The sequence below is a fragment of the Apteryx rowi genome, unplaced genomic scaffold (genome assembly GCF_003343035.1).
Source record: "Apteryx rowi isolate R43461 unplaced genomic scaffold, aptRow1 scaffold_79, whole genome shotgun sequence".
NCBI classification, from domain to species: domain Eukaryota; kingdom Metazoa; phylum Chordata; class Aves; order Apterygiformes; family Apterygidae; genus Apteryx; species Apteryx rowi.
Genome location: NW_020451082.1, coordinates 2,260,049 through 2,278,561, shown reverse-complemented (window position 1 = coordinate 2,278,561; position 18,513 = coordinate 2,260,049). Strand labels below are relative to the sequence as shown.

General features: G+C 34.9%; 1 protein-coding gene across 1 annotated transcript in view; it reads right to left on the bottom strand.

The window, feature by feature from the left end:
• The window catches only part of SPATA17 (spermatogenesis associated 17), a 101,241-nt gene that overhangs the window by 40,078 nt on the left and 42,650 nt on the right, over window positions 1-18,513 (bottom strand). The window contains exon 6 of the mRNA XM_026088851.1: window positions 17,756-17,879. Within this exon, the coding sequence (XP_025944636.1) occupies window positions 17,756-17,879 (124 nt within the window). The remainder of the gene's footprint in view (window positions 1-17,755; window positions 17,880-18,513) is intronic.

Here is an 18,513-nt window from a genome sequence, read left to right as displayed (position 1 = left end):
TAGGATGCCAAACTAAAATGGCAGAGATCCAGGCTTTGAATAGCAGGCAAGCAGGGTCAGCGGAGTGTATGCAAAACTGCAGGCCCATCTGTGTGATCTGTAGAATTCATCTGCATCTTAAAATCTGGTTCTACAAGTCTGGCTCTTATTCACATAAACAAATCATAAAGTTACAAATTCTCCTTATGTTGTTACTGATTATTTTTGTAGTATTTCATTCATTCATTAATTATATTTTTGCTTGCAGACATCCAGTAATCTACAAGTGCTACATCAACTCAAGTTCCACATATTGTCTCTGGCTTTTATTGTACTGTCCCACAACTATTGAATGCATTTCCACTAAATGTTTGCTATGTAGTTAATAAAAAGTTGTTGCATAAAATGCCCCAGACAAGCTCTTCCATATAAATTGGGTTCCATGCTGGAGATGTGTGAAGCAACTCTGTACCATAGGCATTATGGCTTTTTTACCCACTCATCCTACCAGGGCAACCAGATCTGCCTACATACCGATCATTCAATTTTTGCCTTCACTCAGTTGCTGATAGTAAATTAGCAAAGTGATTSCCTGTCATTGTCTTCTTTTCAGTAAACTGCTCATTGTATTGTCACTTAATCTTTCCACCCTGGGCCATCTGTGTCCGGTTGTTGTATTCTGTTTAATGTGGAGACAGTGCATTCCAGTCATGTCATGACTGTAGAGGTCCCCAGCTCAATGAGATACTGCTTTCTGACTGTATGTCTGTGAAACTCATCACATTTCATAGAAAACTACAGTATCACTGAAAATAAAGTTTTTCAGAAGAAAAACATCTCCACATTCACCACTGAGAATCAGGATGGCCTAGAATAAACCACTATGGCATAATAATGGCTCTCCGAAGTTGGCAGGCATATATGTGTTCATGAGTAGCAAATTCAGATTAGGGCTTCATCTGCCCAAAATGTTCACCATTTTTTAAGCTTTAATTAAAAAATGCTGAGGACCAAACTGGTTAGGAATTTTAACCTAAGAAAATTTAGATTATTTCAATCTAAGTGATTATAATTTGCTCTTTTTTTTCCCCAAAGGGAAAAAATTCAACAGCTTAAACATTTTAAACATTTTTCCTCTCAAAAATTATAGCAAGAATAACTTTAAAGTGATCTGTTATCTGCGCTCCAAGACATGGTGTTGCTTCTGCTATTTCATAATTTGAGAAGTATAAATGGCACCATGAGTATAATGACTTTCTGAAACTGCATTTTGTAATCTATATTGAGGTACAATGTATGTTCTACTTGATATTTCTTTGTTTAACTGTTTGGCAGCAGAGAGAATAGGGTTGAAACACTGTAAAATGCAGCTGAGTATCTCCATGTGCACAAATGTCCCCAATTATGAAAACAGACTTGGAGTCCTAGTGAGGCCAATTGGACACTATGCAGGAAGTTGCTTCTTCTGCAGTTGAATCTCTTTGTTAGATCTGGGTCAAAATTAATTATGAAGTGCGTTTTTAAGTAATCATTTTTCAAGCAATCCTTGTTAATTGCTTTACATTTTAATTATATATGTTTAAGTATTCAAACAGACAGATAGCAGAGCAATCAGCAGAGTTCGCATCTAGATTGATAAAATTAATACTAATTTTCTCTAAATTCCCCAAGGTTTGTGGCAAGGTTTTAGGCCCAGATTTAAAAATGTGAAAGTTTGGCAGGAGAGAAGAGCAGACAAGTTTGATTCTATTTTCCAGTTCAGACCCATCTCTGGCAAAATTGCTTCCATTCATTTTAAAATATCTCTGCAAAACAGTCTTATTTCTGCAAATTTGTGCACTGAATGCTGTGTGTTGATGGATGCCCTACTCACTGTATCCTCTGCAGGGAGATGGCAGCTTGAAGAAATCTAAGAATCTGGAGAATCAAAGCCTTTGGTACTTAATAAATGTGTATATTTTCTTGAGACCAGCACAAAATGTTAAAAGCATTATTTTTTCCCCCCTACTTTAACATAATAGTCGCTCAACTACAAAACCATTGTAGTTAATACTGCTTTTTCAGTGGCAGAAAAGTGACTATCTTAACAAATTACCTCATACTTTGACTCCAATATTTTCTCCACCTTTAGACAAAGTCTGTAAGAAAAATATGTTACCCTCCAAAATATTACTATAGGTTACAGCAAGTACTTCTTGTCTGTAGGGAGAATGATACATTTTTCTATACCCATGTTCTTTACTACTAAGAAAGGCCTCTGTCAAAGCCAGCTTTCTGGGACTTCATTTCCAGGAACAATTTTCTAAAGTGACAAACACTATGGGGAAATCTGTGCTAACTGTTAAAAAACCTACAACTGAATTATTTGCAGTACTGTCATGCTAACTTCCAACTCAATAAGACCAAAGAAATCTCAGGAGGGGACTCTGCTAATAGCTTCTTACTGACCTCCTTATATCAGGCCCTTCTGCTGAATGGTGGCCCAGTGGTGAATATGGCAAATGAGCTGTGAAAGCACAGATTTTTTTTTTTAAGACTATGGTTCTGACTCGTCAGGGAAAATAAAAAAAGGAGAGAAATGAGTTATATAATAGATATATTTTTCCCCTAGAATTCTCTGCCTCAGACCTTCCATCATGGAAACCCAAGCATGACCTGGAATATTAATTGTGTCAGGTCAAGCATACTAGCAAAGGTACCATTTGTTACCCAGTCATCCTTAGCATTACATTAATATTTTGAATCATTTTGCATTTCTAACACTCTATCTTCTAGTTTCCTCCCAATCATTTTCTTATCTTTATAATTAATTGTGGCACATAAAGAAAGAAAAAAAACATAAGAAAACAAACACGAATTTACTGAATATTATCTAAATAAAGATTTTCTGTTTGTTTTTTTTTCAGTATTACTTCCATCTCTAATCCTAAATTTACTCTAAGCTATAGAATATCCATTTTTTCCTTTTCCTGTTTATCATTTCCATGAGGAGACAAAGACTTAATTGATTCAGAATACAATAAAATAATGATTTAGGAGCTTTACTTGAAAACAATGAAGAAGGAGCAGAAAAGGAAATAGAAAGAAGGGAGTAAGAAAGGAAAGAAAGAAAAAAGGTACAGTAGAAAAGAGAAAGACTAGACTTTGTCGACTGTCCTGGATAGTTCCTCAGGAAGGATTGGTGACCATGAGTGGTATAATAAAACATGAGCAGTTTTAGATGTTGGAAATTTTATTTATGTTTTAATCTTATTTCTTGACCTTAAGATATTAAAATCTACATCTAAGGTTCTAAATAACAAAATATGCCCTAACAGATACAGTGTAGCTACTATACTGTAAATATTTACACACATGCAAAATTAAAAATCAATGAAATTGAGTTTAAGATAAAATGTAGGCAGGAAGTCAATAGAATGTGTATCCTCATATCTTTAAAATACTTTTTACTGTAATTTAACTAAACTATAACAAAGGTATGCTCTGTTTTGAATATTCTGCCTGAAAGTCTGAATATATGTCTCTTTTAACAGTCATTTAGTCTTGAAGAAAATAGCTTTGAGGGTGCAAGTCTTAGTAAGTGATTACCACAGTACAAAGCTAAATAAAGTTCTATTTTCTCAATCTGCTCTTTTAATGAGGATTTAAATGACTCCTTCTTCAAAACACATTTTGTACATCATAGCATATTTTGAAGGAGAAGGAAAAGAGGTCAACAAAATAGGAACTTAACTTGAAAATACTTTTTTGCTCCATTGTAATTTGTAAAAAAACTAAGTAAGCTGAGAGAAGACAGAAGAGATCTTTAAAAGCCATAAAAGTAAAAGCATGAAGGAGAGCTGTGAATGAAATATTTGCTATAGATGGGATTGCTGAATCAACACTGACCAGTGCACTTCATCATAATTATCAGGACATACTACTGCCAGGGGATTTATAAAAATCCCACTCAGCAAATAATTGCCCTGCTGTTAGGAGATAGTCGGAGTGTTAACACACTGTCACAGTCCAGCATTTAGTAAGATATTCAACATTCAATTACTCTTGCTGAGAACTAAAAGGAAACATGATCATTTCTCAGCTACTGCAGTTTGCTTCCACATGAATTTCAGTGAACAATCTTGCTAATCCCCAGATGTATTTTCTCTAGGAGGTAAAAGAAATACTTTAAAACATTAATGATTCTCAAGGAAAAACCTTGCTTAAATGATGCCACAGTCACACCTGTAAAAGAATAAGTATTTAAAACATCTAAATAACTGGCTTATAGTAGGCTGTCAAAATAAAAGGATAATATCTTTAATACAAGATTTATTTAGGAAAGAATCCTCTACAAAAACTCTGCATATACTACTCTAGCAACAAGTATGCTAAAATTAAGTCCATGAACTCAAATTTGAAACATCAAAAATACTCAATCCACATCAGAATGTCTTCTCATACTAAGAATAATCTCTCATTTTTTAACTAATATGAACATATTTTTATATTAATCATGAAGAAATATAGTGCAAACTTACTCAGAGATTGGAAGAAAAACAGTCTAATTCAACATTCCAATCTGAGATCCAATTTTCTGACCTAACAATGGGAAAAACAATGTGAAAAATGTTACCCACTTTTTTAAATGTAGCTTCAGTTCTCAGTGAGCTAATGATACTCCTTGGGCCTGATCCTGTAATCCTTACAAAAATATACTCTTGGGAATTTTGTTTAAACAAGAATTGGAGGACCTAGCATGTTATTGTAGCTGTGGTATATTAGCTTTGTTTGAGATACTGCTTTTATACAGAGACTGAAGAACTCATAAATGAGTGATGAGTAGTGTATATTCTTTCAAGTGGGTTTAATTACCTGTCCTCTGCTTAATATAAATTCTGTTTAAACAGAGTAATAGTAGCACTAATTATTGTTATTCTGCCTTCAGATTGTTAAACACAGTTCAGTCCTTTTCATCTGTGAAATGCTTGTTCGATATCAAAATAATAGTGCCATCATATTATAAATGCACATTTACAGGTAGAAGAGGCTGTAATTTTATGAACTATACAAAGAGTTGTTAAGGAAACATTCAAGTCTGGTATCCTTGCCACAGATCATAAAATCAACCACTAAACCTGCAGAGACACTAAGCCCAACTGCAGGAAAAAAACTGTAATTGAGTTTCCAAACAGGTAACAACTGCTTGGGTATTTAGGCAACAAGACAAAATGAAAAACAACTCTTAGCTCAATGCAGAGAACATCACTGGCACAATATCCAAACCACAGCAGCCCAATATATGCAAAGGCATCTTATAAATGCATCCACTTTTCATCGATTCTCTCACGGACTGAGGGTTATTGTGTCAAATCTAATTCTAATGCAGGTCTTGATAACTTGACCAGATCAGGAATAATAACTTGGATGTGTGAGTGATGGCATGGGAAACAATATTCTTATGATGAAGACACAAAGCAGAGTCAGAACATTCAAAGTCCTTTTACTGACCTCTCATTTGACTTCTAACTGATTTAAAAACAAGCAGAAAAACAAATATTTAGTTACTTAATAGTTTTATTTTAAAAATAGGAACTGGGAATTCCATTAGTGTTATCACATTTTGTTTAAGAAGTGTTGGGGGTGAGTATGGGATTAAGTTAGAATGCTAGGAAGCTTTGAAAATAAACTTGCTTCTACAACCACACCATATAAATGGGAATTTAAGAGTTTAGTTTGAGGAATAATCTCTGAAGATAGTTTTATTCTCCCAAATCTCAACAACTGCATGTGAAAACAGAGTCAGTATCTATTTTTACTTCACAGGGATATTTTGAAGCTAAAATTGTTTATAATTGTGAAAAGTTTTCAGACTCTTAAAACACTTATTCAGATGCTGGATATTATTTACCTCTTTAATATTAAAATTTCATTTCCTGTCATTGTGATAATGGAAAAGATTATCTTTGTAAGAAAAAAACCTACTTGAAAATCACTCTTTTCCTCAGTGGACTGAGAAAAATCCTTATAATTGGACCATTTAATGTCTTTTAATTTGTGACACTACAGGTTACTTAGGATAATATATTAGAAGACAGGAGAAGCTCTTTTTAACAGATAGAAGTGGATATCATGTGGAAATTTGCTTTGTTAAAAAAATGATTGAGAATAAATAATAAATAGAGAATTCATTCACTTCTCAAAAAATATCTATATGTAATTAAGGAATGTAACGTTTCTTGAATTTCAATGTTCCTTATACCTTATATCTATCAGTTGCACTGTGTTTACTTGTGACTCCTCCCTCACTGAAATACGTTCTGACAGGTGAAACAATCTGCTTCAGTAAACCTATGGGATTAAACAATGACTAAAAACCTAAAAAGGGGTAGAATGTTTAGCAAAGCAGTCTTGGATGAGAGCAATAAGCAATGAGGCGAAGTTTTAATGAATGGTCATAGTACTGTGTACAGAAAAAAATAAAGAAGAGGGAACAGAGCCATGTTAGTTAGATTAATAAAGGCAGTTGGAAATGAGTAGAAAAGAGAGATGTAGTAACAAAAAAAGAAATGATGAAGGTTTTCTTAAGTGATTGTTAGAACAGAAAAACTGGAAGCAAAGAAAACAAGCAAAATAAGGGTAAAAGAAGAATAGACAAGAGAAGATGTATGGCAGTTTTCATGATGTCCACTGCAGGACAGGCTGCACTTCCCAAATTAACAATGTACATTAGATACTAAACAAAAGCATCAAACATTGAACAAACTGTGCAAGCTAATGACAGAACTTTACCGCAGTACTGTTCGCTTGCCCAAGAGCTAAAAAACAAAAGAATTGATGTATATATCGCTCTTTTGGAAGTCTCATGAAAGTAAGGATACATACTGTCAGTGACACTCCTTAATCAATGGGAAGGTTTGATGTTGAGAAATGTACAGCATTTTATCTTCATGACTTCTCCCATGATATCCCTAATCTCCCTCTTCTTCTACACTTATCTCTTATTTAACATAGACTTCTTCTGATATTACAGTTTCAAAAATAACATCAGCAAGACCGTATACCACATCAAAACTCTATCAACACCACAAAAACTACTACACATCTGCCAGATTTATCCCAATAATAATTTCAGAAAATCAGTAGAGTTCCACTGTGTACAAATGTGTGTGAATGTGGCTCTGTGTGAGCTAATTAGAGCTAATTGTACTATGTTGCAAATTCCTTGCAATACAGATTCTTTGTTAAATGTTTGTACATCATATACAGAGCCAATATTCAATACAGAACTCCCTCTTATCAGTTTTCTGACCCTGCAGCAATCCCAACCCTTAGCCACCCCAACCGACAGTAATACACAAAATGCAGTCATGTTTTTTTTCCAAGATCTCAGCGTGGACACATTTGATAGATCACACAGCTTGTCCTTTAAACTCTGCCATTAATCCTACCCACAGGAGCAGAGCACGAAGTTCGTTGCCTGGAAAAAAAAACACAACTACAGATTTTGCAATTCTGATGCTGAAAAAGACTTAAGTAGAGCGAACTTTTAGCCACTGTATTTTTAAATGGAGATGGAGATCACTATCCTGCAATAATATATGCTTAGTATGAGTGACATGCCTAATAACAAGGAATTTAGCAGAAGCTCTGGGACATCTTGCCATGTCTACATGGACATGCCTTTAAGTGACTGAGTTTGAAGTCTTTGCACAAGATCAAGCACAAAACAGTACTCCAACTTTACATCTGATCGTGTGTTAAGTCATTTGTGATGACTGATGATTTTTCAGTATAAATACTCTCTCATTTCTTTCCACAGCAAATTACAGACAAATTTTCCTGCTGGCATTAAAGCAGAAGATATCAAACAAACTAAAATGATTTAAAAATGAGCAGCCTTTAAGAAAATTAGAATTTGCAATACTGTTGCAGAACACGGATAAAATTATAGTTATATTTGTTCTGTTTTTAAGGTCATTCACTCACTGCCCTTATGAAATAGACAGAGAGTATCTGGGGAGTGTGGAAAAGGGTGAAATTCTTGATTTCTGTTGAAAGCATTTTCACTTCCCACCTGTGCTTAAATGAGACTTTTGAGGATAGTGAATAGGATGGAGCCAGGGCTGGGGAGCAGTGGAAATTGCTATTTCAAGTACTTTCTATTAATGCTTGGGAAAAATACACTGGTACAGCACACAGCCATCTAYCTCTTATACATATAGGTTATGGTGTCAGCAAATAGCACTCCCCCATCTTCCTTCTCTGTGCTCCCTAACCTATGGATTCTGGGCTTGAAGCTCACCAGCCTTGCCCTCTTAGTTTTGGCTTTGATTGTACTTACCCTCTCTAGCAAGACAACCACCCCTCTTTTAAAGAGAAAGAAAGACCATCTGGAAAAGATATGAGCAAAACACTGGAAAATCTATGAAAGTTAAGTTGGAAATTTGGTCAGTAAATGGTTTTGGCAGAGTGTACACAGGATAGCTGCTATTCTGGAGGTATATTTTGGCTTCCAGTATTGATTTTCACATAGACAAAGCATAATTAAACCTTGTCTTCTTTTTAAATCACCACGATACTGTGTTGAGAGGCAGAATCACAGTCTTGAGTGTTCCCAGGACAAGGATCCCCTGAGGGCAAGAGCTGGACGCAAATCCTAAGTGAACTAAAGATTTCTGATTGTGTGTGCAAACCGCTTACAGGTCATTTTTGGAATACAGAAGTAATGGAACTAGCCATCTAGGCGTAAATATTTTTCTTTGTTCAGATACCATGTCTTTCAGAATCACAAACAGCTCACTTATGGGACACTTCCAGTTTACCTTACTTTGTCCTTCTTTTTGACAGACACATAAAGCAACATTAACCGAGATTCCTTACAAGCGAACAGAGATTGTAAGTATGTCTAGTCCCTCAGGAGGCAAAAGAGTTGAATAATTTTCCTATGCTGCATACCTGTGAATAGGCTGATATATCTGGCCTCCAATATGAAAGTGAGCACATATGCAAAGTAGGCTTGCTGATCAGATGTACCTGTCACAAGTACTGTAATAAGGATCTAATGTAAATTGAGAATCCTTTGAAAATATTATTTTATAAAAACAGAACATTGTAGCATAAAGTGCTTTATATACTAATGCTATCAAAATGTAGCTGCGAGCCTGCCTGAGAGCTAGGAAAGCTCACTCTCTCCTCTTTTAATTTAAATGGGATTTTTTATCGTACGAACTTTGGTAAGCAGTCAGAAACATCTGACCTCTTGGCAGGAAAGTGATGAAGGGGTATTAAACACCCATGGATAGGTGGGGATGTTCAGTGATTGGGGTACCTACATTAAAAAAAAAAAGACCATTTTAGTTCATCTCCAGGAAATATTAGTACTTATAATGAATGATAATTTTATCCCCTGAATGTTTCAGACACAGGATAATAAAATTTATAACAGTAAAGAGGGAGGAAATAAAATGTAAAAGGTAAGAGCTAATTCATTCTTCACGCTAGCTCAGTCCTTGGCCTTTCTTGAACAGACACTGCCAATAGTAACAAATTATGTATAATCATTTTGTGATGTGGACTCTTCACTCGGGACTATGCTCAAATGACCAAACTTGCAGCCTTGTCTCTTAAACTGTGGATCCAAAGATCAGAGGCCAGTGCTTTATCCACTGAGTCCTCACCTTTATAAGAATAAAACTGCCAGGTGTCCAGAGACAGTGTGGGTGTCAAACAGCGTCATTTTAGATCAATTGTTTTTCAAATTCTTGCAGGACAGCATATTAGGTTAGAAGTATTTTAAACAGTTGTGCCTTCTGAATATTCATTAGCCTGCTCCAGTAGAATTTTTGGGCTTTTTTCATCCTCACTTAGAACATTTACATCTAATATCACTGCACTAACTTCACTAGAATTAAATCCTGATTTCCAGTAGTGTAAAAAGGAGACACTCACACTCAGTGTAATGTTCATGAATTAGCATCTCTGATGACAGGAAAAATGTGATTTAAAAAAGAATGCAGCTATCTAATTTATGATATTTTAACATTCAATGCCTTTTTGAATAAAGAATTAAAAATATATTTTTACTGTATGAATTGACAAACATATGAGGTAATGACTGATGCAATTGTGGGTTCTATAATAACTACAGAAAATCAAAATAAAAATATTTTGGAAAAAAAAAAGCTGCAAAGGAACCTTGTATCATGTTTTTGCTACCTTTATCCACAAAAGCCTTGATCCAAAGTCCATGAACTTAAATGGCTCCCATTACCCTAATATGGAATTGCTTATGAACTATAGGTATTACACAGAGTGAGTAAGAATGAAAAAACTCTGTTCTGATTGCTGAAATTAGAACTTTTCACTGTTACTCACTTGATAGCATTTTCTTCCTCCTCATAGAACCTTATTCTTAAGGGCTTTTTAAAATTATTTTCTACAGTACTAAACTATTAAAGAGTTACTGTCTCACATGCTTATGTTGCCCTGGAAAGCATTATCTCAGTCAAAACTAATTCTATTAAAAATATTTCCTTATTCTACCACATCAGCTACTATATCACTACAAATGGTCCTTTCCAATGCATGGTCAATGGGAATAAATATGGAAAAACATCAGCCAAATGTCTAACACATTAGTCTTGACTCAACAGAGAAATGCTGACACAGTCAAGCAGTGAATGAAAACCAAAGAAACTACAGCAGTCCAAAAGGATAACACATGATTTGTTATTGGAAGTTACTCAAAGAAATTTCATAGATTTTGTAGCTTCTACAGCAAACACGGCCTGTTACAACAGTCTATTCTGATCTCCAGCTTAAAAAAGCTCACTTTTTTTTTTTCTTCTTTAACTGAACAGACCAGAGCCTTCAAATTACACACCATTTCAGCAGAATGATCTGAATTCTGAAGCTAGGAATATCTCTGTAAAGTGACAGCTGTAGCCAGAGATTTAGCAACCATATCAGAGATCTCAGAGAAGGATCTGAGAGTATGCTTCGACATCTCTTGACCTTCCATTTTATTTCTGTCCTCAGGAAAATACTGAGGATACCTTTTACCTCAAAGAAAAACTGTGCTTTGCCTCACCACATGGTAAATAGGAACATGCAAGTCGAGGCTGCTATGAATGAGCCTTCCTCCCAAGAAGCTGAAGATTAATTTTTTTTTATCGGGATAAGAAGAAATCTCTCCTGGATTCTTTCAGACACAGCTGAAATGAATGTATAGAGTAAAAGACCCAAAACTCATTCAAATTTCTCTCACAACTGTTGACAGAGGGATCTGACCCACCCTGAGATAGAGAAGTTCAGAAAGAATGATTCTACACCTCCTTAGCAGACATTAACAAGAAGTTATTAACAGGAACTTTGTTCTTTTGTAGCTATGCAGAACCAAGGAGCTTATGAACAGTATCTGTTCATGAACTGCCAGAGGATGTCAGGAGAGATGCTACCCTACTAAACAGGGCTTGAAAGTGATGGACTTAACTGTTGCTCGAAGTGGAAGAGGTCATAAGCAAAATGTCACTAAACAGTGGAGAAAGAAAAAGGCATTCTGCAGTTGCATATTCTCCTGTGACAGAATATCAGAGACAAAATATGCTATAAAACAAGCATGCTGTAAAAAGATAGTACAAAGAGAATGGGTTATCTTGGTCTTCAAAGGAAGAGCAGATCTACGGCTAGTCGTGTTGTAGGCCTAGATCTATTATCACACTCTTTCCTATTCAGGATATTTCTACTCTGGGTATTGGAGAGGCAGGAATTGGAGGAATACAGAGCCAAAAATTGAACAGCTTAATAATCCAAAAATGGAAAGATCTACAACAAATAACTACAAGTCCTTCATACAGATTGCTGGAAACTGCAAGCGTATTTTGGGTATGTAACATTATATTGCCCCATTGCCCCATTTTTAATGCTTTTCGCTGGGCATATGCCACTGTCAAAGACAAGATGTTGGGCCAGATGAACCTTCAGCCTAACTCATCTGGTTCTTTTCATTGATCAGGGCCTAACAGAGGATTCTATACAGAAATCAAGAGTCTGGGTAGGCATACAAACACAACTGGATGATTTAATCTTTCTCGAGGTCTTAATACTTAAAGCATTTAGATGGAATAGAAGGTCCCACAGAACATGGGGCTCACCTAACCTCAGTATGATTGGTCATCAAAGAGGAAGTTCAGGTCAGGAAACAAGCACTGAACTGAGTTCACCAGCCAGGGGAATGATAAGCTTAAGTGATGTATGCATACCATCACATTCTCAATAATGTTAAAATAGGTTTTGTACTTGTGTAACAAAGCTCTCAAACTTCTGCAGACATTACTTCACAAAGAACTTTTGCCTTCTAGACTATAGTTTTACATTCATTTTCTCTGAAAACTAAATTTGGTGTAGGAAATTTGGGAAAATGTTAACAAAATAAATTCATATTTTTAGAAGCAGAGAAACTATGGAGAAAACAGAGAATTAAAATCCTCTTTTTTCTCACCCAGTACTGTTGGCTGGTATGGGAAAAATTATAGGGAGAGGGGAAAAGATCTGTTGCTCTTCTGGTCTCTGACCCGTTTCTCAATAACAGAAGAAACTACAATAGCAAAAGGCTTTATCAGCTGCGGCACTCTGAAGACTGCTTCTACAGGAATCTCTTCCTGATCTCAATGACTTAACAAGATACATACCATTCTGCTCTTCCACCACTTCTCCAACTCTGGCTCCTTCCAGCTACCACTGCCTTCTACTCATAGTGTGGTGGCCCTCTCCCTGGGTAGCAACCATAATAGTAGCAGCAGCTGCCATATTTGCTCTCACTCAAGCTCAGTCTCATCTCAGCATTATTATAGCTCTGCCTGCTGCAGCATGACATACTTAAACATACAGGTCAGTATTGACCTGTATGTTTATAACTTGACGCTGGTACTTTGGATTTAGTCTATTATATACCTAATTTTTACCATCCAAGTCCAAGACCAACTGGAAAATTTATTGGAAGGTTGGAAATACCAATGATTAGACTCCTGCAACTATATGTTCCAAGAAATGTGGGTTCTTCATAACTACTTCTACAAAGTGCCATCAATATATTTAATGATTCTATCTTTCATTGACTTTAAAGACTGTTTGTCAGCACTTGGCAAACTTTGGCCCTTTCTACAAATGTCACCTTTGCTAATATGACACAGAGCAGTAAGAACCTATTCATTCACAGTGAGTTTCATTACTACAAAATGGGAAACTGTAATAGTATAGATAGATAATCTATATAGATAAAAAAATATATTTATAACAGAAAACATTATATTAAGTATCTAGTTCATTTATTAATGACACTTAAAAAAAGGATCATTCACACTGTAGTGGAAACAGTACACTGCAGTTATGGACAAATTATGGACTTAATTATAGTAAGTTTCATGTCTCAACATGAACTTACAATGCAGATCAAGGTTTGACAGATAAAAACAATGAAAAAGATAGATCTGCACTGCTATTCCTATTGTGCTACCAACATATAACAACAAGAAATATTCTGAACAAAGGAAGAGCCTTACTAAATGTGTAGTGCAATTTTTATCATGTTCATCATAAATTCAGAATTTTTCAGACTGTAAAAGCAGAGAAGGAAAATGTTGTTATACACACACATGTATATATATGCATACAATTTTAAAATCTGGAACAGAGGATCTTATTTTTAAAATGGAACTTATTTCCAAAGCCTCACAGTTTTGACACCTCACAGATTTATTTCTGGCTCTATTTTACAATGGAATCTCCTGCAAAAAGCAACCAGTAGGTGGAGCAGACAACATAATTTATCACTTGATAACAATGGTATGGACTCTGTAGTGTTTTTTTCATAACTATGGGAGTCATGTAGGAGAAATTTTCTTCAAACAAAGGAAGCTCATGTGTGTCAGACGTTACTTGGCTCTTTATTGAAGCTACTGGCATATAAAGCAAGGTGATTAAAAGCTCAATATTTCATAAGCATAAAGTTTTAGAGCTCATACTTTATTTCTCCAGACATTATTTGGCAACGAACTTAGTATCAATCAAATAAAAATATACTTTGTTTTTTCAAGACAACTCATACACCTATAAAGAGGGTTATATTTGTTTTGCATGAATATTACTTGCAGAAGCAAAAATATGTAGCTGGTTTCTTTGTAAAGTCATAAAGCTTTTTGTGTGTTGAAGTTGGCACGATGCATAACAAAATGTACTTTCACAGAAAGACAGTCAATAAGTCTATGGCAACAAATTAACATTACTACTAGTAAATATTGATTATGCAAATATCCTAACTTGGTTAACTTTCTTTTCTTTAAGCTACTTTGTAAAATAATAACATTTCTTTTATTCAAATGAGCCACTTGGTTCTTATTTGCATTAAAATGTTTGGGTAAATGCAATGTACAAGTAGCAATAGGAAATAGTTGTTTTTTGGTAAATTCCTATGGCAAAATAATCTCAGTTAATTATAATCTCAAAAATAATCTCAGTTAATTATAATCTCAAAAATATAGAAAAAGTGTAAATTATAGTATAATATGATACATTTTTTACAAATCAGTGATTTTCCTGTATGTCACTGTTTCATAGCAAAGGAACTAAGTACATTAGGAAAAAAAGGGGAGGTGAAATGCAGAAGACAATCCATCTTAAATGTAGGTATGTCTATATAATATTTTGCATGCAGATCAAATTCATTGTGCCTAGTTCAAAGTATAAACACACTTATTCTGCCCATATTTTGAGCTGACCAGAAGCTGTGTAACTGCATTAATTCTTGAGCTAATATAACATGGCTCTCAACAAGGCTAATTAGTTTGTGTACAGCCCCATGTTATAGCTACAAATTGGCTTGGAAAATAATCAAGACAAGCTCACATCTGTCTGTATAAGACTATGTATTATACCTGGTATCAATAACAACATATAATGCATACTAATTCAGGTTTTGATAACCATTTCTTCCTCAATCTTTTTCTTTATAAAGGTAATTGTTAGTTTATGGAAGAAAAAAGTGCCTGAATAGGAAGTTAATTCACGAGAAAGACAAAACATTTTGATTTCATCGCCATATACAGATTAGACACCTTTGTACATTCAAGACACTAGCATTCTTAAGTTTTATATTTTAATCCTCAATTTTGAAATGCAAAATAATGTTAGTAATTAGGAATGGGCATGACCTTATATATATAGTCTGTGGCAAAGAAGAGCAAATTCCACAATCAATAAAAGATTCATAGACTTTAAGGCCAGAAAGAAACACTGTATCATCTGCTACTTCATGCAGTGTTACAATGTTTGATCTTAGACCTGTTAAACCTGTTACATATTTCTGAGATGGGTTGTGGGCTTCAGCATGTAGTCAGTGGAATTTGACATACTTTTCTTTACTAAAATTGAAGACCAACAACTCCTTAATTCCTTTCTGTCATTAACTGAACATCCCTTTTTTTCCATGTCTGTAGTACAGCAAGAAGATTCAAAGCTATAGGACATATTTGAAACAGTCATTTCAAATAAAGATTTTGTAACACTGCCCGGATAAACTGCCTGAATAACTGCAGCCTTGATTCTGAAGGTGGCTCAGCTCCATATCATTGTACCTCATTATGCATGGCAGGAAGGGGAGGCACATGTAGCCAACCGTAGCACATCATCTCCACAGCTCTTTGGGCTTTAGTTAATACATGACTCTCCAGTAAGTCCAGCTCATCAGCCTCCTGTTTTCATTTGCTATGCCCTCTGCTTCCTTAACTCACTCGGAAGTGTTGACTTTGGCTGCCTCGTTCTACCGAGACATGGATGTACCCTGCTTAGTAACCCAATTAACTATCCTTGGAAGACAGCAAGACACAGCTTTAGTCACATCAGAAGACCAGGGATAATGAGAGCAAAAGGACAGACACAGAGCTGCAGCAAAACAGTAAATTCTTGACTGAAATAACATGCCTTGCACCTTAGCGAGGTATCAACTTCTATGACTGTGGAATTGTGGAATACAATGACTGTGGAATATATGCAGTTTGATTACAATAAATAGTTTACTTCATATCTATCTTGGTTGTTTTTCAGGTTGTCTCTAGATGTTGCAATGATTTACACTCATTCATGTTTCAAAATAGTATCTGCAAAATGAGAACATGGTTTTTGGAGCACAGTTTTGTGACAAAGGAAAAATTCTCTGGGCTCTGAGTCCTGATATACGTAAACTATTCCAGCAAGCAAAGTCAAGAGTATTTTGTTCTGCAAAACATTGCCAGTCAAATTCTAGTTCTGTAAAACTGGAAAGCCAGACTCATCAGAACATAATAGTTATTGCCACCCTTTACCAACAGTCCTCTAGGTGGATGGCTGACATAAGGCACTGCTTGGCTTTCCTTAAAAACGCATTATAGTTTGCTAACCTAGTATCATCAGTAGTGAATTGAGTCTACTAAAATTTTCTTAGACCACAAGTCACTAAATGTCTCTAACTAGCCAATTTTTGTGCTGCTGGTAAACATATTAATATTTATGCATCTGTTATACATATAATGTTTTGCATAACAGTACAATTTCCATTTTCTATACTTCAAAACAATATGAAAACACTGCACAGATTATTCTTAATATTCTAGTTCTACATCTGGAAAAAATATTTACTGTGATCTAATTTCATTTATTAAGTAACTCCTCTGTCTAAAAGCTTTTCATAAAAATATTTTGCTATTTTTTACTAATTTTTAAATTAAAATTACTTAATTTGATTTATATATTCAGTTTTCATAACTGATAACCTGTCAATGTAGCTCTATTTCTAATAATGCATTGATCACAATTGATTCCCAGAGGAAAAGACTAAATTTTCTGTCACAAAGTGTTATGGTATTTTTCTTGCTTCTTTAGGATTAACATTTCTTACACACCAATTACAATTAACGAACTACAAAAAGCAATCACAGAGTAGGAAGCAACAAAAACAAAGCATCTAGTTCATACCAGCACACCCTGATTTGCATGTCAATGCTGTATTAATATGAAGAACAACCAGTCACCAAACATATATGGACATAATTTTTTTTTTACAAAAATTTACAGAGCGGCTAACAAAAGGCAAAAACAGAACCATTACCAATCAGATCAATTTTTGTAAGATATATTTATTACCATATTCACCTGTCTGCAAAGCAACATACCTAAGAAAGCTTGAAAAAATCTGAAATTTTTATCAGTACAAAACAAATTAACCATCAAATGTTCAAAATTTATATGGCATTTCTATGTAAAAACAATCAAGCTAAATAAGCTGATTCAGGCTGTTCTAGGAAAAGGTTTAGCTGAAAACCTGCATTTATAATCTATCTTAAAAAACTGCAGAACACAACACCAATCCAAGCATTAGCTCAATTAAAAAAGGGAAAAAAATGAAATCCTTCCTCAACTTAATAACTTCTTAGTTCTTGACAAGTGCAACAACACAACAATAAGCCAGTCAAAATGAGTTTTTAAAGCGAGGTTATGCCCTTCGTGTTGTGTTATCACAGTGGCAGATCAAACTGCTGACTTGGACTCTTTCTGCCAGCAGTGCTGATGCTGCCTCTATGAAGCTGCTGTCACAGAATAGTCATGGTACCTGCTCTTGCCTATAGAAAAGCACTAAATTGAACTCGAAGTAGTGTCTTTGTGATATCTTTTCAACAAGTCATGTCCCATTCAGCCTGCTAGTTTATCTCTGTCAGGCTGGGGGCCCAAGAGGTTTGCATGAGCTGTCAGGGACAGGTATACCAACCTGCTCAGTGCTAAGAAGGTAATGCATCTTTCGGGCTTGGTGTTCCTTTTCCTTTTCTTTCTTTTCTAGGTCTTTCTTTTTCTTTTCTTTCTCTTTCATTTCTGCATACTCATTCAGTTCTTTCCTGTAATAGAATAACTCTGCTAAGTACAATACAGTGGTAAAGGTCCTGCTAATGTTTTACTTTATTTTAACCCTTTTGTAGCTTATTCTTCACGGTGTTTTGCTATTATTCATTAACAGTGTACCGAAATCAATGGAATACTAAATCAGAGTACATTCAGTTCCACAGCAGCAGGATTCTACATGGATATAACTATGAAGAAAAAGGATTAAAATGATAAAAGCTACATTGTGCATGTATCATTCAATGAATCATGTCCATCAATAGTGTATTAGTTCATATTGTTTAGTTATTATTTTGAATATTATATCAATCTATGTATTTTAATAGTTTGATAAAAGAGGATTCATGCATGCTGTCTTTTTCTGTTTGTAACATCATTTTAGTTTGAATTTTTCTGAACAGAAGTTATTTTAGTTTAGTAATTTTTCTTCAAACAATCTCAAACTAAAAGTTGTTTTCTTATGTTTCAGCTAGTGCCTTATGACATTGCCTGATCTGTCAACACCGGAGACTCTACAAAATCAAAGAGGGTAGTAGACACTGGGTAAGATTGGATGTTCATTGCTAGACCCTTGAGCCTTTTTGTAAGACTGAGCTGTATGCACAGAGAAGAACTGGATATAAAACTTTA